The sequence below is a fragment of the Chenopodium quinoa genome, unplaced genomic scaffold (genome assembly GCF_001683475.1).
Source record: "Chenopodium quinoa cultivar QQ74 unplaced genomic scaffold, ASM168347v1, whole genome shotgun sequence".
Taxonomy (NCBI): domain Eukaryota; kingdom Viridiplantae; phylum Streptophyta; class Magnoliopsida; order Caryophyllales; family Amaranthaceae; genus Chenopodium; species Chenopodium quinoa.
In genome coordinates this window covers 2,112,051-2,136,872 of record NW_018744502.1, presented here as the reverse complement: position 1 = coordinate 2,136,872, position 24,822 = coordinate 2,112,051, and the positions used below count along the sequence as shown (strand labels likewise).

The 24,822-nt window shown below is 37.4% G+C and overlaps 2 protein-coding genes across 3 annotated transcripts; one reads left to right on the top strand and one right to left on the bottom strand.

Moving 5' to 3' along the window:
• On the bottom strand, positions 1-21,955 carry LOC110697979 (serine/threonine-protein kinase STY8-like). Its single transcript, XM_021875375.1, has 17 exons — positions 21,605-21,955; positions 21,376-21,487; positions 12,043-12,143; positions 11,810-11,935; positions 11,639-11,693; positions 11,315-11,425; positions 10,644-10,694; positions 9,992-10,152; positions 9,802-9,909; positions 3,865-3,938; positions 3,026-3,200; position 2,607; positions 1,902-1,997; positions 892-972; positions 661-714; positions 440-574; positions 1-341 (listed from the first exon to the last, which is right to left on the bottom strand). The coding sequence occupies exons 1-17, from the start codon at positions 21,805-21,807 to the stop codon at positions 312-314; spliced, it is 1,674 nt and encodes a 557-aa protein (XP_021731067.1). The 5' UTR covers positions 21,808-21,955; the 3' UTR covers positions 1-311.
• A 45-nt stretch (positions 21,956-22,000) lies between these two features.
• LOC110697978 (serine/threonine-protein phosphatase 7 long form homolog) lies at positions 22,001-24,756 on the top strand. Of its 2 annotated transcripts, XM_021875374.1 has the most exons (3): positions 22,001-22,550; positions 23,864-23,961; positions 24,040-24,756. In XM_021875374.1, exons 2-3 carry the CDS (start codon positions 23,869-23,871, stop codon positions 24,721-24,723), a joined length of 777 nt encoding a protein of 258 aa, XP_021731066.1. In that variant the 5' UTR covers positions 22,001-22,550; positions 23,864-23,868; the 3' UTR covers positions 24,724-24,756. The 2 variants fall into 2 exon arrangements, with proteins under 2 accessions (XP_021731066.1, XP_021731065.1); XM_021875373.1 differs by lacking the exon at positions 22,001-22,550 and having other exon boundaries at positions 23,638-23,961.
• Positions 24,757-24,822: the final 66 nt, after the last annotated feature.

Here is a 24,822-nt window from a genome sequence, read left to right as displayed (position 1 = left end):
TGTCCAAATCCAAAATTTTCAGCAGTCCATTCAATTAACATTCTTTAGTCTTAGATACAAGTGGATATTCACACAATCAGAATATGTGTATATATAGCCTACATGTTTGTCGACATATATATTTCTACAAATAGCATCTCTCTCTCTCTCTCTGCCATGCAAGTTGTTAGTCAGTTTCAGTAGGATCCATTCCATTTGTTAGTCACGCAAGATATTATACAATCTAATAAAAATATTATACAATCTTGTGGGAGAGATCTGCACCGTTACCAAAGAGCACACTTGATAAGAAGCATTTTTTTGGCAGAAGATTAATTTTGGCAACTATCAACTTCTACAACCTGTGTTGACAGAAAACCATCTCAACAAGACTAAAATAGTACTCTGTAATAGAGAAGAAATGTGGTCATCCAAACCCTATAAAACCGCTAGTGCCTACCTCTTTGGCCATTTGCTGCAGGACCCCAGTAACTTCCGAGAAATTGGGTCTTAGTGTAGGATCCAGGTGCCAACATCTCTCCAGCAGATCAGCTAGGTTCGAATGAACATGCTTTGGAATAGCAGGTCGCAGCCCCTAATAATCAGGTTTAATATAGTGATTATCAGATTAGACAGGTTACACTAGTTGCCAGTGCTGATCAGAATGGAGAATATTATCACCTTTTGGACTACTCCAATTGCAGCTTGCAATGGGGTCAAGGAAGAGTACGGAAGCTGGTAAATAAGATCATAAGAAAGTTACTGCTAAATTTGGTACTAAGATGAGTTCATGCTATATAAAAAAGATGTCCGGCAATGGTACATTTGGAGGCCAAATGGGGTTGCATTGGAGCAGAAAGGGGAAGCAGGGGTGAAACAACAAAAAAAAGGATTTAGAAGAAAGAGACTTACTTCGCCAGTAAGAAGCTCCCAGATTACTATCCCAAAACTAAAGACATCTGCTTTATGGTCATAGGGCTGATGTCCAATAACCTAGAAAACATAAAACCAGTTGGAGCAATATAAGCCAGAAAAGTCATTCATAAGTAATGTCAAAAGAAGAAAAAAAGTTGAAGCCAGCCTGCCAGCCAGCCAGAGATTTTAAAAAAAAAAAACCTAGTATTATGACTGAACAACTAAAGCCTTTGGTGTAAAATCAAATATGTTAAGAAAGGGCAAAACAAAATGATATGTTCCTGTGAATAACTTTCAATCTTTGCTGCTTTTTCAATTGAAAATTGAGGTTTTTAGTGGATAGAGGAGAAGTAAAACCTGGGAAGATTATTAAGAAGTATTACAAGCAAATCAATTCACCACCACAGAACAACCAGTGGAGCAACATTTCTAGCCCAAGGCAAGCACAACCTTCCTTTCACAGGGATAATGAGAAATTTGATTATTTAATGTACACCTGTCATGTTTATTTGGGACTTAGATACAACAGCATCTGTCTGAAGCAGCAAATAATCATACTAAACAGTGGTTGGACAGCAGTGACTTGGACTGACAGTATAAAGTTTTGTCACATAGAACACAAAATGTAATTCCCATACCATTGCAATAGGTATCCAGCCAACTCCAGTCAAAGTTCTCCGTAATAGATAGGCATGGGAAATATCCAAAAAGATAAAAGCAAAAAGACAGATAAAGTAAACTTAATTGCTCAGTTTTTCTGAACCGGTAATATCCATTGATTCAATTATGTTCTAGCAATCATCCCTTTTCTATAACACAGCAATCAGAGTGGATACCGAATTTCAATCAAAACAAATTTCTCTATCACGCCATTTGCTTCTTCTCATTTGCTTTTTTTCTTTAAAAAATTTCTTTTACAATTTACAACCTGATCTCATTCCCTTTGCTTATATCTGAAGTTTAAGTAATATGACGCAAATATATGAAGATTATGGGATCATAATTACCTCTGGGGCCATCCACCTATAAGTTCCTGTTTCAGCTGTCATGACTCCCGATTGTGTTTGTACTTTAGCAACTCCAAAGTCAGCAATCTTAGCAACCTTCAGGAAGCAATGTTATTTAGGGATAACTTAGATCAAGAAGCCCCATAGAGTAAATACTTATAATTATCTTTGAGGACTCGAGAAGTACAGAGCAAAGGATGCAACAATCTAATAAAATAGAAACTGAGAACTACAACAGAATTCAAGAAGCTGATTGGTTCACCAAATTTAGAAAAAACAGATAATGTTGACAACACTCCAGATCATAGAACTGAAATCTTACGAATATTGTTGCCATGTCAGGAGTTGATGCATAGGAGCTAGGGAACCAAAACTAAGGCACAGCAGACAAGAAAATTTTTCCATGCTCTAATCACTACCGTTCATACAACTGGATAAACAGCCCCAAAGCAGCTTTAATAATAAAAATATTCTCACATAAGAGAAAAATATTCACATACAGCCTCAAAAAATTCAATTCCACTTTATCCTTGCCGCCTAGAAGAGCTTCATAGCACTCACGACACCCCTTCTCCTTCCTAAAAATGACCAATACTAATGGCCACCTAGATATTCCTAGTCATACTAGATGTAAGAAAGTAAGAAGTGTTACCATTTGGCATGCAAGAAAGTCTCAATATCATATCCTAAATCCCCAACTCCCACACTACTTGTACATAATGATACAACAGTCCATCGTTGGCAAGAATACTCACCAGACTACCAAAGTATATTTGGAATAAAATTTTTAAACATTATAAATATTATTGAGGGCCATTGTGCCACAAAAGTAGTGTAATTGATGCTAAGCACAAATTCCTGATTCTATATTGCACTAATACCTGAAGTTTTATCATTATACTCCCACAAGAAATACTATTTCAAAAAAAAAAAAAAACCCAGGAAATAGTTCATATGAATTTCTACTGATTCTCCAAGATAAGAGTGTCTTTGCCAACGGAAATTAATTGTTAATATAAATCAGACATAGTCACATAATTCCATTCTGCTCCCTTACCTATCCCTACAACTCCTCTGCAAAATGTTTTCACAGATCATGTGATTGCAAAGGTAAGATGTCTTACCCCATCTTCTCCATAAGCAGATTGGCAGTTTTAAGGTCTCTGTGTACAATATTATTCTTGTGGAGGTACTCCATTCCCATGGAAACATCAATAGCTGCCCTGAGTAGTGATTGTAGTTTGAACACACCCTTTCTCTTATGCATGAAATCGTATAAATTCCCTTTTGGCATGAATTCTGAAAAAAGGGAGGGGTGAAAGATCAATCAGAGAAAAAACACGCTTAAGAAAAAGAATCAGCCTTCAATTACCCTCCTACTTAAGATTCAAAGCAACATCAAGAAGAATAAGAATGTCAAAATACTGATCAACTTTGGAATGCCAATCTTACACTTGGTAAATAGCATGTGTACCACAAACACTCAAGAAAACAGACACAGACACCTCTACCATACATTGTTGGCTAGATAAGAGACCTGTATGTATCTGTATTACAATTTTAGTTCTCTGAGAACCTTTTACTGAAAGAGAAGACTAGACCTGTACGTATCTGTATAACAATTTGCAACCCCTAGAACAGAACGCCAAGAGTAAGGAAGCAATCTGAAGTGGCAATCTTAAAGGTGAAGATAATAATTGCACCAAGGACTATACAAAAATAAACGTCTATACATCATCTTATAACAATTATAGACTAGCTAACAAAATGAGTAAAGCATTTCCCATTCACGATTTTAGAGTATAAAATCAAGTTTAAGTTGAATGCAATTTCTTCAATACATTCAGTACTTAACACAGCACAATGAAGATAGCTTTAGAATATAGAATGTCAATGGTACTAGGACTTGAGAAAATACTTGAGCAATTCAACATAACAGATGAATATTTTCACAGGACATTACCAGTCACGAGGAATAGGTTCGGAGGTTTTGTACAAGCACCTATAAATTGCACAACATTCTTGTGGTGAAGTTTCCTACAAAATGAACAATAGTTATAAATAACATGTTAATGAAAGTCCCTTGTTCTCCTTAATTGAAGATCAGCAAGTTTTACAACAACCCTTCTCCCACATTAACCCCAGCTCACTTAAATTACATACACGGCTTAAGCATGTAAGGCTTGACCCCCACTCCTTTCTAGAAAGTTCCATGAGGATAGAAAATCTACAGACATATTGGCTTAAGGTAGAATATATAGAATAACACATGACTCAAGGCTGATTTCCAATGGGAAATAATTTATTCAGGTACTCTTGTTTCATTCAGTGTACCAGAAGACCAAAGGTTCGCAAGAAAGCAGGTGTGGCAAGCATTGCAGACAAACTAAGGGAAAACCGACTGCATTGGTTTGGGCATGAGGATGAAGCATTGGATCGTAAGGGATGGAGGAGGAAGATTTTTGTGGATGACTACACGGAATAATCAATTTTGGTTCATGTAGTCGACCCCACTTACGGGATTAAGGCTTTGATTGATTGATTGATTGACTGACTCTTGTTTCACTCTGTGTACCAGAAGACCAAAGGAACTGACAGATACAAATCACTTTGACTATTTGTTTTAGTGATTAGAGAACTAGCGAAGGGAAGAACGTAGAAATGATAATTGATAAGATTATTCACATACGCTTGAACAACAAACACATGTTAGGTCCTAAAGAAGAATGAACTGTTACCACCTAGATTCATATTTGGGGTCTGATATACCTCCATTAAATATGCAAATAACCTTTCCATGCTCCAGGAAAAGGGGTGGAGGAGAGAGCGATTATCAGAGAGATATATTTCTCTTCGGCAGATCCGTGACATGGCAAGATGGTAAGGAATTGTAGATCTAGATCATGGATCCAGGAAACAACAGAGAGAAGAGAACAGATGAGTTCTGATTCTCGAAAAGATAGTCTGGCACTTGAAGACCAAAATATTACATCCCAATTACTGTTACTAAGCCAAAATCTTGATTTACAAATCAAAACTTCTCTTTCAGAACCAGAAATTCGGTGAAAATTTATATAGTGCTACTGACTTTTCTGTGTGGAAAGCAATTTTTATATTGATTATGCATGGTATTATTTAGCTTCTGACTACCTACAGTGAATTAAAAGTCAAATAAAATTTAGTAAGCTTAAAGCACTTGTATTTTTCTCCCCTTTCACTCCTTAAACTTTCCAATTCCTCTGTTTTCCCTAAATCCCAAAGATGCTGAATCTAATCTTCTCAATACTTCCTAACCATATATGTAGTACGCAAAGATCCCACAAACAATGGTTTGGTATTTGATTGACTGCTTCACCAGGAACGTCATTACCCTAATTACTTCAACTGGCTCTGTTTTAACTGGGAGTGGACAAATGATTTTCTGAAAGATACAACTATGTACTAAAAAATTCGGGGAAGAGGTGACTTTACATGGCAGAGCTTGAATAACAGTCTTGGTTATACAAAATAACTACTCTATATCAATGGCTACTTTGATCATAGTCTTGTTAACAAAAGTGAAATCACTACAAACGTAACCCCAAACCACCATTAAACCCCAAAATTCGCAGAAAGCCAAGAGATCTCATACTCATTCTCCTTTTCTCTCTTCTCAACTCCTCAGATTTCCAGCCGCCTTTTTAGTCATTGAATACTCTTTCGCAACTGTTGTTCCACTGCACTGCCTGTAAATTTGCCATCTGCTGCACCGCCGCTGAGCTGCAGCTACTGCCATTTCTAATGTGTTGATGAAAGAAAATTTTCAAGTAGATGTTAACTTTGAAGATCATGAAGCCCAATACATCTTCTCTACATAAATGGCTACCTTGGCCACAGTCTTGTTGACAATAAAGAGTAAAAATGGCTATAAACGCAACCCCAAATCGCCATTAAACCCCAAAATTCACAGAAAGCCAATAAATTTCATCCTCTCACCCGCCTTTTCTCTATTCTCAGCTCCTCAGATTTCCAGCTGCCTCTTCCGTCATCTAAAACGCCTTCGCAACCGTTTCTCCAATGCACCGCCACTTAGCTGCAGCCGCTGCCATTGTTTCCTCTGCTTCTCAAATCCTCTCTCTTTCTTATGTGTTGATTGGAGTCGATTTTAATTTTGAAAATCATGAAGCCCAAGTCAGGGGATTTGAAAGGTATAAGGGGAGGGGGAAAGGGAGGCAGATCCTTCCTTGCAGTGAGGGAGGTGACTTGCTTACATTTTTTTAAATAAATCAAAAATCAAACCAGAAATTATCCACACTAGCGTGTATTAAAAGCTTGGCCACGGCAGCTATTAAGTCTAAAGTACAGTGGTAATGCATGTAAATTAAAAGAAAAAAATGTGAACCAAGCATAAAAGTCACAGATAGGAGTGTACTATTAAGAATTTACCAAAAGTTTATTCTTCCAAACTCTCCTAGGAATACATCTATCTTAAATGTACTAACATGATTCATGAACCCTAAGGCCTTGCCATAACAATAACTTGTAAATCACTAAATTGGACCTTTGAAACCCTAGGCAGATTCGGTTGTCCTGGGCGTTGCCTGGAACCCCTAGGCGTTCCCCCCCCCTCTTTCTTCCTTCTTTTTTTTTTTTTAAGGAAATTTGCGTTGTGAATTTATGTTTTGATATGATTAAATGAATCATTATTACATTATATTAATATTTTTTTGCAGAAAAAAAAGGATTTCATTAATATAATTGTTACTGTTATGTTCAAATGTTGTTATTGCTATTATTATTGGATTTATTATAATTAATACGTAGTATCGTTGTTATTGTTATTGTTCTTCTTTACTGTGATTATTATTATTTACGTAATGTTTTAAGAAATTTGTTTTTTATGCTTTAGATTATTTAAATTTGTATTTGTTATTATGTGTGTGTAAAATACTAAGATTTTGGGTTCGGATGCACGTCATGCTCTATCACAATGCTTGAACGCGGTCAGTTAGGAGGGACCAGCCCCCAATGTTGACAGGATTAGTCCGGGTTACGGAGTTCGTTTTGGGGTCTAGGATGGGTTGGTCGAGTCTCTAAGGTACTCCTGTTAGGTGTTCTCCAATATTGTGAGGTGATTTGCACCCAGTTCCACCAGTATACTTGACGGGACAGCAATATCATTCGCCGGGTCATTTGTACTCGAGGGGACATGGTGCATCGGACGATGAGGACATAGTGATCTGATGAGGACATAGATCACTCGAGTACATATAACCCGACGTATGATACTGTTGTCCCGTCAAGTATACAAACGCAGTAAATACTTCTGCAAATCACCTAAAAATATCGGAGACCTAAATAGGGATACCCTGGAGATCCGTCCAACCTTCCGAGAATGGGGCTGCAACCCATAACTCATTTTGTCAACATGAAGGTTGCCTCCTGAATACGAGACTGAAAACGAGAAGTGTTTATCTCCCTCTTAACCAACATGTTCAAGCGTCGTGATATAGCATGACAAATTTTTACATACACATAATAACAAATAAAACTTAATTAGAATAAATAATTACCACAATCTAAAACATAAAAAATAAACATCTCAAAACATTAAGGAGTCGTTTGGTTGGGACCTTGGGGGTATTCATTAAAGGGAAAGGAAAACAACTACCTGATTCCCTTTGTAATTGTTTAGTAGGCTTTTTTCCCATTCCCTTTACCCTCTCCATTCCCTCAAATCCTTCCAAGTTAATTCCCCCCCCCCCACAAGGTATTTCCATTCCCATTCCCTAGCCGCCACCACACCACCACCCTCCTAGCTACTCACATCACCGAAAAACCCAGCCATCGCACTGTCGTTCCCCTCGTTGCGCTTCGCTGCCCCCCTCCCCCCCCCCCCCCCCGCCCCCGCAAAATTCTCCCTTCCCCCAAAAAACCTCCCCCGTAAAACGCTAGAAACCCAGAGGGGTGGGCAACGGTTTTACAGGGTGAGGGAGGGGTTTCTAGGGTTTTACGGGGCCGGGGGAAGTTTTTTCGGGGGAGGGGAGAGTTTTACAGGGGAGGGGGAGAGGCGGCGAAGCGTGGCGAGTGATAGGAGAGGTGCGGCGAATGGTGGGGGTGGCTGGAAAAGGTGGGAAGTGAAGGAGATAGGTTGTTGTGTGGTGGTGGGACTGATGGCTTGTTTCTCTTTTTTTTTTTTAAAAAACAAACAACATAGTAAATTTGAGGGATTTTCATTCCATTCTCTTTCTTTCCCTTTGTTCATTCCATTCTATTTACCCTGTGCAAACCAAATGGCCCCTAAGTAGTTTTTCCTCCGTCCTTTTATTAAAAGCCAATTTGGGTTTTTCCAAGGGAATTAAGGAAGTTTTAGATCCTTTAAAAACTCATGATTGCAAGCACATATGTGCATGTGGGTTGGGAGATAGAGAAAGAAAAAGTGGTTGGGAATTATTGAAGAGAGGGAGAGAGAAAGTGTTCAGAATTGATGTTAAAAAGCATCATAAGTACAAAAAAAAAAAAAAAAAAAAGGATGGCATATGGAAAAAGGCAAGTGTTGCAATAAATAAGAATCATATGGAAAAAAGAGTATTATAGAGCCAAATAACATTAGTATTTTATTGTGCTTATAAAACACTATTATTCGAGCTTGGACATTTGTGATTAACAAAGCAAGCTCCAACATGATATTTAGGTTCGAGCTCCATATTTTTACATAAAATTTTAAGTAAAGCAGTTGACTATTCAGACGGTTTACCTTCAAACATGGCAGTTGACTAGGAACCAGATAGTTTTGTTTATTGTACTCATCAAAATACTTGTTCCACATTCTAACGACTACTCTACAGCAAATCCAGTAAGCACAACTTAGCCAAAAAAAGGGTTTTGCAGAAAAAGCTTTAAAACTACATAGATAAAGACAAACACAAGACTAAGAAAGCTTTTAGGCAGGGTGGAGAGAGGGGGGTCAGAGGCTTAGCGGAATAGACAGCAAAACTATAGCAAAAAAATATTCCCCCTCTTTTTTATTTTTATTTTTGGTCCTACCCACATATTGCAAAATCTTGTTTATAGGTGAGTGTAAGAAAAAGGGGAAATTGTAAGAGAGATGAAGAAAATAGGTGGGTGGGTGTAAGAAAAATGTGGATGAAGTAAGAGAGAGTGAGAAAGAAGGGATAAATATTGTGGGGTAAGATAGTAATACTTGTTTGCCAAAGAGTAAAATAAAAGGGAGTGGAACACGCACACAAAGAGTATTAATAGGGGATATTCGGTACAGTACTCTTGAGTTTTTTCAATATTTCATTTGACTGAGAAAATTATATTAGTTCGCATGGTAACCACTACTATAGACAAAACGTCATGAGCTAAGAGTCTTATTCACTCCAATTCCAATATTGACAATGTTAAACACTTTACATATAGTTGATCAAAATATTAGCTCTATTTTCTCTTGCTTTCTAACATTTTCCTCTCTTGTCGTCTATGGAAAGCATCACCAACCACATCAGAAGACACTGACATTGTAAATTGGTAACGTGCACAGCAAGTCTCACAAATCCACACAGAGATACTAAGTCCTCAAATAGATAGACCAACACATGCCTCCTCTCTTTAAGTTTGGAAGTTAAATTGAGTGTGTTCAAGAAAATAAAATTTTGACTAGGAGCATTATGGAAATTTCAAATGACTTAGTATAAATAAATAAAATTTACACAAAATCCTCTCAAAAAAATATAATAAATAAATAAACTAATAGTCAAAGAACTAAAGAAGCGTTTCTAGAGCAAACCTAACAATAAAGTTAAAGTAGAAGCATGACACAGAACTTGAAGAGAATCATAGGGTAACATGTGAACATATTTCAGACAATAACAGTGACATACCCATTAAATTTTTTCCAAAAAACAGAGACTACTACCTCATTATTTTAACTTCTTGGAAGAAGTCTTTAACCACATCTGTATTAATATGCCCAGACTTTAGAACCTTGATTGCAACTACCTGATCACAGTATGTCCCTTTGTACCTGAAAAGTCCAACTAATTCAATCATACAGAGTTTACGCCAATCATAGCACTGCTTTAAGATTTTGTGACAAGAAAACCTACAAATCACCGTGTGAGCCAGATCCCACTTTGTATCCTACTTTTAGAAGGCTCTGATCAATTTCAGCTTCATCAATTTTGCTTGTCGTTCCCTTTATGTTTCTAGGACCATATTGAACTGTTTCATGATGATGGTCACTAACAGCTTCCGACGAAAGGGGATCCTTCAGAAACAAAAAGGCTCTACATTAGCACTGTGATGCTGAGATGAAGAAGCTTTAAAAAAATCCCACACATGCACTTTCCAAACAGGAACTCTCAATCTCAGAAAGTTGATATACGCTTCAAGACCTATCACCATTGCATATAAGCAAAATGGACTTGTGTGAATTTCAAAAACCAAAATGAAAATCAGTTTTCTGTTATTACAAAACTATAAGCTAGAATATGAAAATGTCACCAAGCAGGCCCTACACTAACAATATCCTTAACCTGACTCAATCTCTACCACCTCCATCATTTAGCTTAACATTTTACATGCCAATATTTCAATCTTTAAACCACAACAATATTAAGCTGACAAAGCTAGTAAAATGCAGAAACCTGCAAAGTCGCATAATGATCATGTCCAAGTAGTAAAACAATGTTCACTATATGGCATCCAGACAATGCAATTAAAAGGCAAGGCAGATGTTTAACACCACCCAGGATTTACCTTCATTTTTTGTATTTCATTGCCCAGTAAACTTCTAAGCTGCTCAGTTTCCTGATATTATAAAAACAAATGTTCAAAACGGCATACTGAAGCTAGCCAATTAAGAGGAAAAAAAAATTGACAGAAACAGGTCATTGCAATGGCTACGACCACCTCCCAATATGATTTATTCAGATCCTAACATTTCATATACTTGGATATCTTAAAGGTGCGTTGACAAAAACTTGTGCAAATGTTGAATTATAGAAAGGACATGCAGTAAAAACACAAGGACCCAAGTTCAATACCTATCTAAAAAGCAAGGTCAGTTCAATCTCATTACATATCTTCTCACTTTTGAAAGTCATACTATAACCAAATTTAAATTCAGAGTCTCAGACAGCAGGGAATAAAAAAAAAAAAAAAGTACAACACACAACAACCATGAAGATGAGGAACTAATTGCTGGCTTGCTGCTCAAGGACTTACCTAATATTGGAAAATAAGACCCAAAGAAGAAATGAGATATAAATGGTATATTGAAAGATAAACAAAATCTGGATACGTTCCAAATCGCAAAATATAACTACGATCCCCATAGTACTTAATGCAGACATAAGAGTAAAAACCACGCTGTGGCTTAAAAGATGCATGGTAAAAAAAAAAGTGTCTTGCAACTCTACTGATCATACCTCATGCGGCCAACCATCAACCACAAAAACATCTAAAGAGTAGCCATCAACTGTGGAAAAGGCATGGGCCTCTTGAATGTTCAGGCTCATCTCAGATAATAAGGAAGTCAGCTGTAGGACAGAAAAACAACAAGGTTGACTTTTTTAATAAAACGACGAACATGTACCCGTATTACGAAGCCAAATTGATTATTAAAATTCCAAAATATGTCATTGAGGCTTATTGCACAATTAAAAACTTCATATGTTGAACATTGCAACGTGAAAATACAGTAGCTGCAATGAAAATCACCCCTGAAAACACAGCTGAAAATATTAAACTACCTGATTAAGGAGTTTTGGTTTGTCAGTTGTAGAAAAGGTGATTTCATGCATTGCCCTGAACAATATTAATATGGAGTAGCAGTAAGTAAAATGTGAAGAAATATTGTGAGACTAAGGCATAAATATTCTGATAAGGACTATGTTATTATCAGAACACGTTACACATATTACCTTGTGGACTGCGAGATGGTAGCATTTACAAAGCTATCTTTATCCTCGACATCATATCTTACACCATGAGTCTCGAGACTTTGCAATGAACTGAATGTAGGTGGTGGGTGCAGGCTGAGTGAGAGTCTACCACCATTACCACAAAATGTAGCATTAGTCAAATGAGTAGGTTTACCAAATAAAAAAAATCAGGAGCTAAAGCCGGAGTTCAAGATGGTCACAAAGAGCAATACCCCAGACCAACAGAGTTCTTGACAGAACCATGACTACCTTCATCCATGGAAGAATGTGAATCGAAAGAATCACCAAAATGTCCATTTGTAGTGAGATTGACCTGTATAATTTGAACGATCAAATAAGAATGCATCAAGATGCAATTTATGGCTTTAAAAAATTGTTCATCACGTATCCACTTATTTCAAGAAAAATAAGTTTGGGTAAGATACCATCAGGATAAATAAGTTCTGCGAAGGGTTAATAAGGGCTAACCAAATTCAATTTACCACTAAAAAAAGTTATAATAAGGTCTAATAAGTTTAGTAAGATAAGTGTCAGGTCAACGGTACACATCCTAAATATTTACATAAGTCAAGGAATCATTACAAAAAAAATCCTCTGATCCTTCAATTGGAAGCACACGAGCCCCTAAAGCCACCGAACAATTGGTGGTCTTTAGAAGCGCAGGTACTTCTAAAAAAACCCATATCAATATCGGATACGTTTTGGGTACAGGTAAGATGTGGGTACTCCTTGGGTACGTCCTCAAATCATAATAAAATGGGTACATAAACGAATTTGGGTATGGTCAACGCTTGTTTTGGGTACATTTCAGGGACGTTTTGGCAAAAATATAAGTACCCCTTTAAAAAAAACGGGACAAAAATATTAGTTAGGTTTCCACTCTTAAGTTTCTTTTTCCAAAGTCCAACACATGTGGCTCTACAGTTTTATCATACTTCCATCTCCGGCGGTCTTCTCCACATGCTTCTCCGGCACACTCCGCCAACTCTCTTAAGTTCTCTATCCTCTTCTCCTCTCTCAATCTCTCACTCATTCCTATATCTTTTCTACACCATTTCTACTCCTTTTCTCCGGCGAGCTTCTCCGCCATAATCCTTTGACTTTTACATCCTAGCGATGCATAAGATTTGGTTTACATCGAACTTTAAGAAATATTGAACAATATACGAATGAGAAGACATTGATGTGAGCTATTGGTGGAGATCAGGGATGGCAATGGGTAGGGTCTAGTAATACTTAAACCCGGATCCGGAATTTATTTTTAATCCCATACTGATGTGTATGCTTAGGAGGTTTAAACACACACAAGGATAATTCAAGCCTAATTCTCTGTAGGATACGTCCACCAAGAATTAAACAAGAAGACAAGCAGATTAAGTAAGTTAAAGGTCACACCACCCCTTAATTAATCAACTTAAACAAAGCTTAAAGAACTTAATCACCAGCTTCAAGAAACGAATGTTTTGGTTGCAAAACAAACAAATACTTTGATTTAATAATCTAAAAAATTCTATATCTAAAAGTTATGAAATTACAACTATTTATAGACTAAAAACTAACTAATTCTAAGTCTAATAGGACTAGGACAAGTCCCTAGCCTTTAGCCCCAAGTAACCTAAATAGAATAGGAAAACTAATTCTACTTAGATTAGGAAACTAATTCTAATTCTACTTAGTCTATAATTCCTAAATAAATAAAATTAATCCTAAGTGCTTAAACCAAGAAAAACCCTTTCAAGTGAAAGGTAAAAATTTGCAAGCAAAAACTAACCACTAAGTAGAGTAAGTAGAGTGATCTAGAACAGACACCAAGTTCCTTTGCTTGAACCGTCTAAGAACCGCCAATTTGTAGCTTCTAATGAGTTAATGTTCAAGTTTAAGTTTAGGTTTTCCTTGTAAAGATTTAACAAACTCTCGAAATTCTCATCAATATCCGGATGTCCTCAAATCTCAAATTTCATCATCAGGAACATAACGAGCCAAATCTCCCATATTAAATGTAGCACTTACACCATAGTCACCACGAAGATCGAGCTTGAAAGCATTATCATTCACTTTCTCAATAATCTTGAAAGGACCTACCTTCACTTCAAGGCATGATCTTATTCTTTCTCTTGCTTGGAAACCTTTCTTTCCTTATATGCAACCACACCAAATCTTGTGGTTTTCTATGTCGATTTGCTCTCTCTTTGTACATTGAATTTATCTTCTCAATTCTAGCATGGACTTGAGCATGTAACTTTAGCATCACTTGAACTTTGGTCTTAGCATCATGATTCACCAATTCGCCCTTAGGAAAAGGAATTAAATCCAAAGGTAGCCTTGGATTCGTACCATACACAATCTCAAAAGGTGAATGATTAGTAGCATAAGTAGGAGAACGATTATAAGCAAACTCAGCACGAGCAAGTTTAACATCCCAATCCTTTTGAGTTTTACTTACCAATCCACGCAACAATACTCCCGAAGTTCCGTTTGCCCATCTGAGGATGATAAGAAGTGCTAAATAAAAGCTTAGTTCCAACTAACTTCCACAAGGACTTCCAAAAGAAACTCATGAATTTAACATCCCTATCACTCACAATTGTTTTAGGCATACCATGCAACCGAACAATGTCTCTAAAATAAAGATCAGCTATATGCAATGCATCATCAGTTTTGAGACAAGCAACAAAATGAGCCATTTTAGAGGGTCTATCAACTACCACCATGATAGCATCTTTACCTTTTTGAGTTTGAGGCAATCCAACTATAAAATCCATGGAGACATCCTCCCAGGGAAAATCACACGAAGCACACCTTGCAATCACAAATTGAATATCCCCTTGCATCTTAGGCCAATAAAAATTCTCTTGTAGAATACTAAGAGTTTTATTGTTACCAAAATGCCCTACAATTCCTCCACCATGAGCTTCTCTCACAATCAACTCATGAATAGAACACCCGGGAACACACAATCAATTCCCCTTGAAAAGGAACCCATCTGGAGTCACATAGGGAACCTACAACCCCCTTTGCACAATTCTCAAGTATAGGTGCAAATTCTTTTATCACTTGCATAATACTCTTTAATCAAATCAAAACCAAGTAATCGAAAATTCAAAACACCAAGTAAAGAATACCTTCTTGACAATGCATTTGCAACAATATTAGCCTTCCCCTCGTTGTACTTAGAAGAAAAATTAATTGATTGTAGAAATTCCACCCACTTAGCATGTCTTAGATTCTATTTTTGTTGTCTATGTATGTACTTTAAAGACTCATGATCCGAATGAAGCACAAAATGATTAGGACGCATATAATGACTCCAATAATCTAAAACACGAACAATTGCATAAAATTCTTTGTCATAAGTAGAGTAATTCAAACTAGCACCATTCAATTTTTCACTAAAGTAAGCAATAGGTCTCTTCCTTTGAATTAGAACCGCACCAATTCTTACTCCACTTGCATCAGCTTCCACCTCAAATGGACTAGCAAAGTCAGGTAGAGCTAAAATGGGAGCTTCACACAATTTCTTCTTGATTACATCAAAGGCATGTTGCGCCTCTTTACTCCACTCAAATTTAACTCTTTCTTTCTTCAAACGTTCAGTCATGGGTGCAACAATACTAAAAAACTTTTTCACAAATCTTCTATAGAAAGAAGCTAAACCATGAAAAGAACGTACCTCCGAAGCATTCTTAGGAACCGGCCATGATTTAATTGCTTTTACCTTAGATGGATCAATAGAAACACCATCTTTTGATACTATGTACCCTAGAAAAGTCATACTTGGTACAAGAAAGTAGCATTTTTCTAGCTTTGCATATAACCTTTGCTTTCTTAGAACTTCAAACACACTTCCTAGATGGTTAAGATGATCATGCATATTTTTAGAGTAAACCAGAATATCATCTAAGTAAACCACAACACACTTACCAAGGAAAGGTTTGAGAACTTCATGCATTAACCTCATGAAAGTACTAGGGGCATTAAAAAGGCCAAAAGGCATCACCAACCATTCATACAACCCAAACTTAGTCTTGAATGCAGTTTTTCATTCATCCCCTTCTCTCATTCGAATTTGATGATAACCACTCATGAGATCAATTTTAGAAAATATTTTCGAACCATGTAGCTCATTAAGTAGATCATCTAGCCTTGGAATAGGAAATCTATATTTGATTGTGTTGTTGTTCACACTTCTACTATCTATGCACATGCGCTAACTCCCATCTTTCTTAGGAACAAGTAATGTAGGCACCGCACAAGGACTCATACTCCCGCGCACATAATTCCTCACTATGAGTTCTTCAATTTGCCTTTGCATCTCCTTAGTCTCTTTAGGATTACTTCTTAAGCAGCTTTGTTTGGTAAAGGAGCTCTCGGAATTAAATCAATTTGATGTTCAATACCACGAATTGGAGGCAAACCAGGTCGTTATTCATCCGGAAACACATCATCGAACTCATGCAAAATAGGCTCCAAAACCGAAGGTGTTTGCACCTTAATTTCTTCTTTAATTTCCTTTGAAACCAACACATAAAAACAACCTTCTTGCGCCACTGCTTTATCAAATTCTTTCTCATTAATCATCAGCAAGCCTTTCGAATTAGAAGTGACCTTTGGTAGATTTGAAATTAAGGGTTTCAAAGCAATTGGCTTGTCTTTTTCTCCCTTTTTAACAACATACACATTAGTTCTACCATCATACTTCACAAATCTATCAAATTGCCAAGGTCTTCCTAGCCATAAGTGGCATGCATCCATAGGACAAACATCACAAAGCACTTGATCATTAAATTTGCCAATAGAAAAAGAAATCAAGGCTTGTTTTGTTACCTCCACATCACTAGTGTTGCTTAGCCAATGAAGCTTGTATGGTTTGAGGATGCTCAATTATAGGATGCTTTAATTTATCAATTAGAGTAGTAGGCACCACATTAGGCGACTCTCTGGATCAATGATCATGTCACACAATCTCTCTTTCACTTTGCACCTTGTAAGAAAAATTTTCTCTCTTTGATTGTTCTCTATAGGTACGGTTTGGGAGTATAGTGCTATTCTCAAAACCAAGCTTTTACCATGTGTATCGGGCTCTACTTCACTCACATGTTCCTCCTCTTCTTCATCGTTTTCTTGCTCTTCATCTGCCTCATAGTCACGAGCTTTCTCACACAACACTTGCTCTTGTTCCCACTCATATGCAGTCATCACTCTTTTTTAAGGACAAGTGCTTGATATGTGACCATAGCTCCCACGCTGGAAACACTTCCTCTTTCCTCACCTTCAAGCTTCTGGTTAGGTTCGAACTTCGGTTTATCTTGCTTGGAAGTAGACGAATTGCTAGAATTAAACTTACTGAAATTCGGCTTTTCAAAAGTCTTAGAACCCCACTTGGTGTCCAACTCCTTCTTCCCTTTTAATTTCTTTTCAATTCAAATGGCAACCTTACACACATCATCATAGTTCCAATATGGTTGTATCTCAATCTTTTCTGCAATATCTTCATTTCAATCCAGCAATAAACCTAGCTACTTTATGCTCTTACCTTTCATCTAAATCACAAAGCATATCAAATCTTTCAAATTCAGGAATAAAAGATTCAACACTAGATGTACCTATGTACCTTGCTGGAAAGTCTGCATCTTTATGTAGAGATCTTGCACATAGTCTTCGGGAACAAATTTCTTCTTCATGTGCTTCTTAAGTTGACTCCATGTTCGAATCCTATCCCTACCTTCTCTTTTCCTTTTCTTTTTCAAGTTATCATACCACAAGCTTGCATAGCTAACCAACTTGCATTCGACCACCTTGCATCTTGAAATTAAATAGGGTTTCGACTCTCCTTACCCACTCAAGATACTTTTCGGGTTCAATTAGAGGACCATGGAAATCTGAAAGATATAATCTCAAGCTCTTATCATCATCCTTGCACTTATCTCTCCTTCTAGGTCTCGGAGATTCATCACTTGATAAGTTGTCTTTCCTCGGTTTTCTAGGTTTTTTCCTTCTTGAACTCCCCTCATCACTTAGTCTAGATTAGAGTCGGAACTACCCTTCTTTAAAGAAGATTTGTCATGAACATCAAGTCTCCTTAGTACCTCATCCAACCTTCATGCCAATTCGGTTATCTGTCGATCTCTTCGAAGGTTTTGTGCTTATTCTAAGGTTAAATTCCTTGGAAGGACTGGTCTCTCTTCGTCACTCATAATTTCTACACAAACACAATTAGTTTATACAAAAATCTTGATTAAAAGATCGAATCTTGGATGAATGATGAAGCAAAACAAAACCGGTTTCTCAACTGCAAATCAAGGCTGTGTAGAACTCGTTACTTATCCAAAAATTACAAAATTTTAGGACGTGGTAGCTGGACATTTTTTGAGTCCAACGCAAAAAAGAATCACTAAAAAATTCCAAGTATAACGTTTCCAGTTTATGTTTTACCGAACCTGTGCTCTAATACCAAGATGATGCGTATGCTTAGGAGGTTTAAACACACACAAGGATAATTCAAGCCTAATTCTCTATAGGATTCGTCCACCAAGAATTAAACAAGAAGACAGGCAGATTAAGTAAGTTAAAGGTCACGCCACCCCTTAATTAATCAACTAAAACAAAGCTTAAAGAACTTAATCACCAGCTTCAAGAAACAAATGTTTTGGTTGCAAAACAAACAAATACTTTGATTTAATAATCTAAAAAATTCTATATCTAAAAGTTATGAAATTACAACTATTTATATACTAAAAACTAACTAATTCTAAGTCTAATAGGACTAGGACAAGTCCCTAGCCTTTAGCCCCAAGTAACCCAAATAAAATAGGAAAACTAATTCTACTTAGATTAAGAAACTAATTCTAGTTCTACTTAGTCTATAATTCCTGAAAAAATAAAATTAATCTTAAGTGCTTAAACCAAGAAAAACACTTTTAAGAGGAAGGTAAAACCTTGCAAGCAAAAACTAATTAAAAACCACTAAGTAGAGTAAGTAGAGTGATCCGGAACTTGAGCTTGTACTAGACACCAAGTTCCTTTGCTTGAACCGTCCAAGAACCGCTAATTTGTAGCTTCTAATGAGTTAATGTTCAAGTTTAGGTTTTCCTTGTAAAGATTTAACAAACTCTCGAAATTCTCATCAATATCCGGATCACATAACCTACTCAGACCCTTAAGGACCAAAATTTTTAGACCTTTACCCGGGCCCTATAGGTCTAGTCTGGGTAGGGTCCAATTTCGATCCTTCACCTACTTTTTTTTCCCTAAATTTTAATTGTCTATTTTTTAGTGTACAAATAAACTAATAGATAAGAACATGACCGATTAACTTTACATATCGTAAAACATTTAAATAAAAAATATTAGAATGATAGATAAACAAATTATATATTGTGCAATTCTATGTACGGGGGCCTGGTTAGGGTATAGGTCTTAAGGCTCCGTGGTAGGGTCTTAAAACATTATACCCGGACCCTTACCCTAACCACCCAGATCCATACCAAAATAAGATCCATACCTGTATTTTAGGGTAGGGTCAGAAAGGGTCTGGGTAGGGTCCTAGACCCACCAAGGGGCGGACTTGGCCTTGTGCCTGGTGAGTCAAATAGGGCCCAAATTTTCCAACACTTTAATAATCAAATCAAAGCACTTAAATCTTGAAAATTGAAATTCATTCTATCCCACCTTCAACAAACAATTGTTAAAAAGAAAAGGTGATCTCTGAAGGTAGTGTACTAGTGTGGTTGTCGAAAATGAAAGAAAGAAAAGATGATGTTTCTATATCTCAAGTCCTTTTCAGCTTTTTGTTTTTTGTCCACAACTTGCGTAGACTTAGTGCAATAAAAAGAGTCTTACTTGATGTCAGTATACCTTGTTATCATTGATTAAACCCAATTTAGTACTAACCATGTTCCTTTGTTTTCCTTAAAAAGTAAGCCATTCATGCTTAGTAATGTTGTACTATGTACATATATATGGAAGAAATTAAAAGAAAAGATTAACCTAAGAAATTAATGTGTTAATTATATGTCAGTATTCAAGTTTAAGCGTTTAATAATAGATAGTGGTTGGAATTATTAGTTTGTTAATTTTAGTCTGGTCAATTTTAAGCTTGTTAAATGTTAGTTAGTATTGTAATCTTGTCAATTTTCTATTTGGATGATCTTTGTAAATAATTTTTTTTGGGAATTTTGGTAAATTTTTTTTTTTACATATTTGGTTATCGATTGTGAGTTTGTGACTCACCGGTCAGAAATTCCTGGGTCCGCCACTGAGACCCACTACCATCCCTAATGGAGATGCCTTTGATTTCGTGGAGGATGTAGGATTTTTAGAGTTTGTGAACTCTTTTAATGAGCCGGATTTGGAAAGCGGAGTATTGATTAAAGGGGTGATTTTTAGTGCCAAATGTATTAATTTTATATTTTTGTCATAATCCATGCCGTACCCATTTTTGGGAAATTTGATTTTGCCGTTTCCTATTCTCGTACCCGTCCCCGTTTTAGAACATATCCAAAGCAACAAACTTTCACACTCAATTTTAAAACTTTTCTGCACTACTGGCAAATTATTTCTCTATCCTTGCAAAAGACTTGTAATGGCAGGAAATATGAAATAACATAGTTAACAACAAGCATACAATTGACGAGTATATTCCGAAAAGCAAACATGCACACTGAACACAGACTGAATGGCACACTTCAGCTCATCAATATTCTATTCCTTGACTGCATAGGCCCAAAATTCAGCTATCTACAAGAGATGTTGGATTCCTCATTTTCAAACTCCAAAAAATAAAATCAATGGAAATTCTAACCCCCATTTGATGTAACGTTATCGTCTTATCACAAATCAAAATTAATCCATCAATTATAAGGAAAAAAAATGGTATCTGTAGCAATAATGCAATATCCACTAAATGTCTTTATCACTGCTACAAACAGGATGTTCTAAATAAATTACTTGTCCTCAGAATCAATAGGCAATCAAGAATCACTAATTCCCAACAAACATCATGAAACAGAAACCTATAAATGGATAATATTCTAAAATGACCCTTTCTTATTAACCAATATGATTATGGCCACCCACACCACAACACAAATTCCCTACAACCAATACCTTAGGTACTTTGTTTTATCCAGGCATCCATCAATTCTGGCTGCAGCTAATCTGGCACAATGAACTTTCTAGCCCAAAAAACCGAGATTTGACAATCAAATCAAGCTTCAATTCAATCAAGGGTTAATTTGAACCTATAGCCCATCTAGAATTTAACATTTTTCTAAAAATAAATAAACCAATATTGAATTTGGCACCAAAATCACACCAATACTTCTAGCTACCATCGATAGGAATTAAAAAAAAACGAAAACCGAGTAAAAATGGACTAGGGATAAAATCACGATACTATCCTAAACGCATACTCGAATTTGGCACCGGAATCCTAAAGATTAAATAGTTTGTATTGAATTAGGAATAAAGTCATGACCACTGTTCTAACTTTGAAAAAAGTTCCATATAAAAGTCAATTCAACCAACAGTTGTAAAATTCTTTTCACCTGTACAACACGGACGTCGTAAGCAAGTATATTAGGAGGCTCTTCCGCTTGACGCAACAATCTCAAATGCGTCAAAACATCTTCCGCTCTCTCCACATTCACTTCCACACCAAAATATTCAATAAATTACACCAAAAAAAAAAAAAAAACTACCAAAACCTAGAAATCGAAGAAATTATGAGAATTACACTAATTAAACAAACCTAAAATCGAACAAATGAAGAAAGTTTACCTAGCAGGAAGACGATTGAAGTGAGCCCAAAGCTGATCGTCAAACCCAGGAAGTTTAGCATCACAACAATCAGAATCTTGAAGCCTACGAAGAACATCATTAAACACTTCCAGCTTCAAATACTGATGATTTCTCCGCGTTTTCGGCGAAAAATGAAGCGGTCTATTACTACAACTCTCAGTATCATCATCAATCGCCATTAACGAAGCTTCAAATTCTTAGAAAAATTCAAATTCTTAAAATTAATCAGCTAAAATCAGTGTAACAAACACTGAGAATAAACTGATTAATAAATACTGGAATTGGAAAGGTGGATGATTCTGGAATTAGAGAGGGGAGAATCTGGGAAGAGGAGAGAGGGGAATCTAGAGTAGGTGAAGGTGAGGGGATGATACTATGTGGGGGAGGAGAGAGAAAGTGGGAGATGTCGTTTGCGAGAGGGGTGACCGAAGAATGGGTCCCATCCTTCGTGGCATGGATAGAATTCGACGTTTTTTCAAAGTGAGCTAATTTTGGCAAATATTAACCAAAATGATTGCGTGGTAAAAGTATTTACCAAACTAAGCTTCCAGGCTAAAACGCTGTATCGGTCAGCGTTTTATGCCTGGGTTTTTTTTAAAAAAAAATCAACCTAAAAACGCTGTCTGGGACAGCGTCTTTGTTGTTGACCTTTTTTGCGTTTAACTCTGAGAACTATAAACGCTGTCTCAGACAGCGTTTCTGTCGTTTTTTTTTTTCCCTCCACAGCGTATTTCATTTCATTTCCTCCTCCTTCATTCTCAAACCCCTTCTTTCCCAAACTCTAACTTAATCCCCCTCTCTCTCATAGTTGTGCTCCTCCGTGTAGACCGCCCCCGGCGCCGCCACCTCCACCGTCGCCTGCCGTCACCTCCACCGTCGCCCTCCGTGTAGCCCACTATACACTCCCCTCACCCTGAAATAGGTATTCATTCAACTTTCTTTGTGTTTTAAATTCTAGGGTTTATGTTGGCGATTTCTAATTTTTTTGGAATTGGGTTAAAATGTTGATGAGGTTGAGTTGTTAGTGTTAAAAATGTTGAATTGTTAGTGTTGGTATTGTTGAATTATTAGTGTTGGTAATTGTTGAATTGTTAGTGTTGATAATGGTAGTGTTGATATTGTTAGTGTTGATAATAGTTTGGATAATGTTGAATTGTTGTTGTTGGTTTTGTTGAAAATTGTTGACAATGGTTGATAATTATTAGGTTTTGAACAATTGTAATTACCTACATTGTTGTGTAATAATGGTGATTTAGGGGTTCTTAGTAGTTAATTTGTAGAGTATGTAAAAAATTTTTGTTTGATTGTGGTGATTTAGGGATGATTTAACGGCTTTACGTAAAATGTGTTTTGGTTGTTATGTAGAATATGGCTGGACAAAATGTAGCGTTGTTATGTCGATGGGGAGGTGAAATTTTGTGTAATGGATCAAATGTGGAGTACAGTGGAGGGAATATGGACCTTATAACACTTGAACCGAACATGACTGTGACTGATCTGATGAATGAGGTTCACAGTTGTATTGGTTCAAACCCTATGACTGTTGAACCGAACCTTAAAATGAGGTGTGATACTGGTCATGGGGTGCAAGTGTTACCTGTCTCTACGAACAGACATCTGAAAGGTTTGAGGAGCATGGTAGGAATGAAGGGTTTTCCCAATGAGATATATGTAGAAACAGTGCCTATATGTACCCAACAAAGTACTCGGGCAGAACAGCAAGCTACATATGTCTCTGATTACAACACCGCGTCCTTCCAAGAGCCCGCAAACCACATTCCATCGAATGCATATGGGATGGGTTCTTTCACTCGAATGATGCAGGACGACCAATTTCACTTGCCTTTTAGTTCTCGTATAGCTTCACCAGTACATGCAGGGGGACGCGTGACAGTGTTCGGCCAGCCTGCTCCGTCGTCATCGAACACCGTGGCATCTTCGCCGATGCAATTGCATAGCTACTCTCCTATGCAAGGTGATGATGGTTCACCGTTTCGAGAAGAGACAAATCATTTTGATGATGTTGTGAATAATGAATTGTCGGTGTATGATGTGTATGCGGAAATGGATGATGAGGACGAGAACGGAGAGGGGGAATTATGTGTTATTGTGTTCAATTCGATGAATTTTATTTTGTACGTTGGATGTTCGAGATTTCCTGTTTATGCCTTTCAATCGAAATTAGTATTCAATATATTGTGTTAGTGTTTGGTGTGTAACGTTTTCAATGAACAGATATCATGGACGTACGGGATAGGACACCCGGACCTGTTGACCCTTCTGTCCTGACACTACAGGACACCCATCGGAGCGTCGACGTATGGAACCTGACGGTAATGATTCATCTTTAACGTTTTTGGATTCTTTGATGTACTATCTTTTGTTACTTATAAATGCTCCTATGTTTTCAGGGTGACGTAGCGAAGCCACTACAGTGCAGGCACTACAGGACCCCCTGGGTTGTCCATGATCGCTGCCTTGAGTACGTGACGTACGCTGGCTTTGGCGGTGTACATCGCTTGGGATTCAGGGAGATCGACCGACACCTTGTCACGACGTTAGTGGAGAGATGGAGGCAGGAGACGCACTCCTTCCACCTACCAGTTGGGGAGGCGACTGTGACATTGTGGGACGTGGCAATACTGACGCGCCTTCCAGTACAGGGGACTGCGGTGACGGGATCATTTCTAGTCGATCCCGTTGGATTGGTTGTGCGGGTTCTCGGGGTGCAGCCGGGTCCCAACGATGTTAGGGGCTCCGCCTTGAGGACGATCTGGTTACGAGATACTTTCCAGGGCTTGCCTGCGGACGCCGATGACGCCACAGTACAGAGATACGCTCGAGCGTACTTGTTCTTCCTCATATCCGGCGTGGTGTTCGGCAACAAGAGCGGGAGCCACTTGCAGCTTATTTACCTACAGCTGTTAGACCACGACTGGGAGCATATCCGTGGATACAGCTGGGGTAGTGCCTCTTTGGCGGTGTTGTATCGCCAACTTTGCAGAGCCTCACGGAGTGGTGCGCTCGAGATTGGAGGACCTCTGTTTGTGCTTCAGGTATACTACGTATATTATCACAAGCGAATTATGCAATGAGTAATGTCATATTTAACATAGTTTTGTGTTTTGCTATTGAAGTTATGGGCTTGGGAGCACATCCACGTAGGAAGACCAGGTAGGCCTGCTGTACATCGT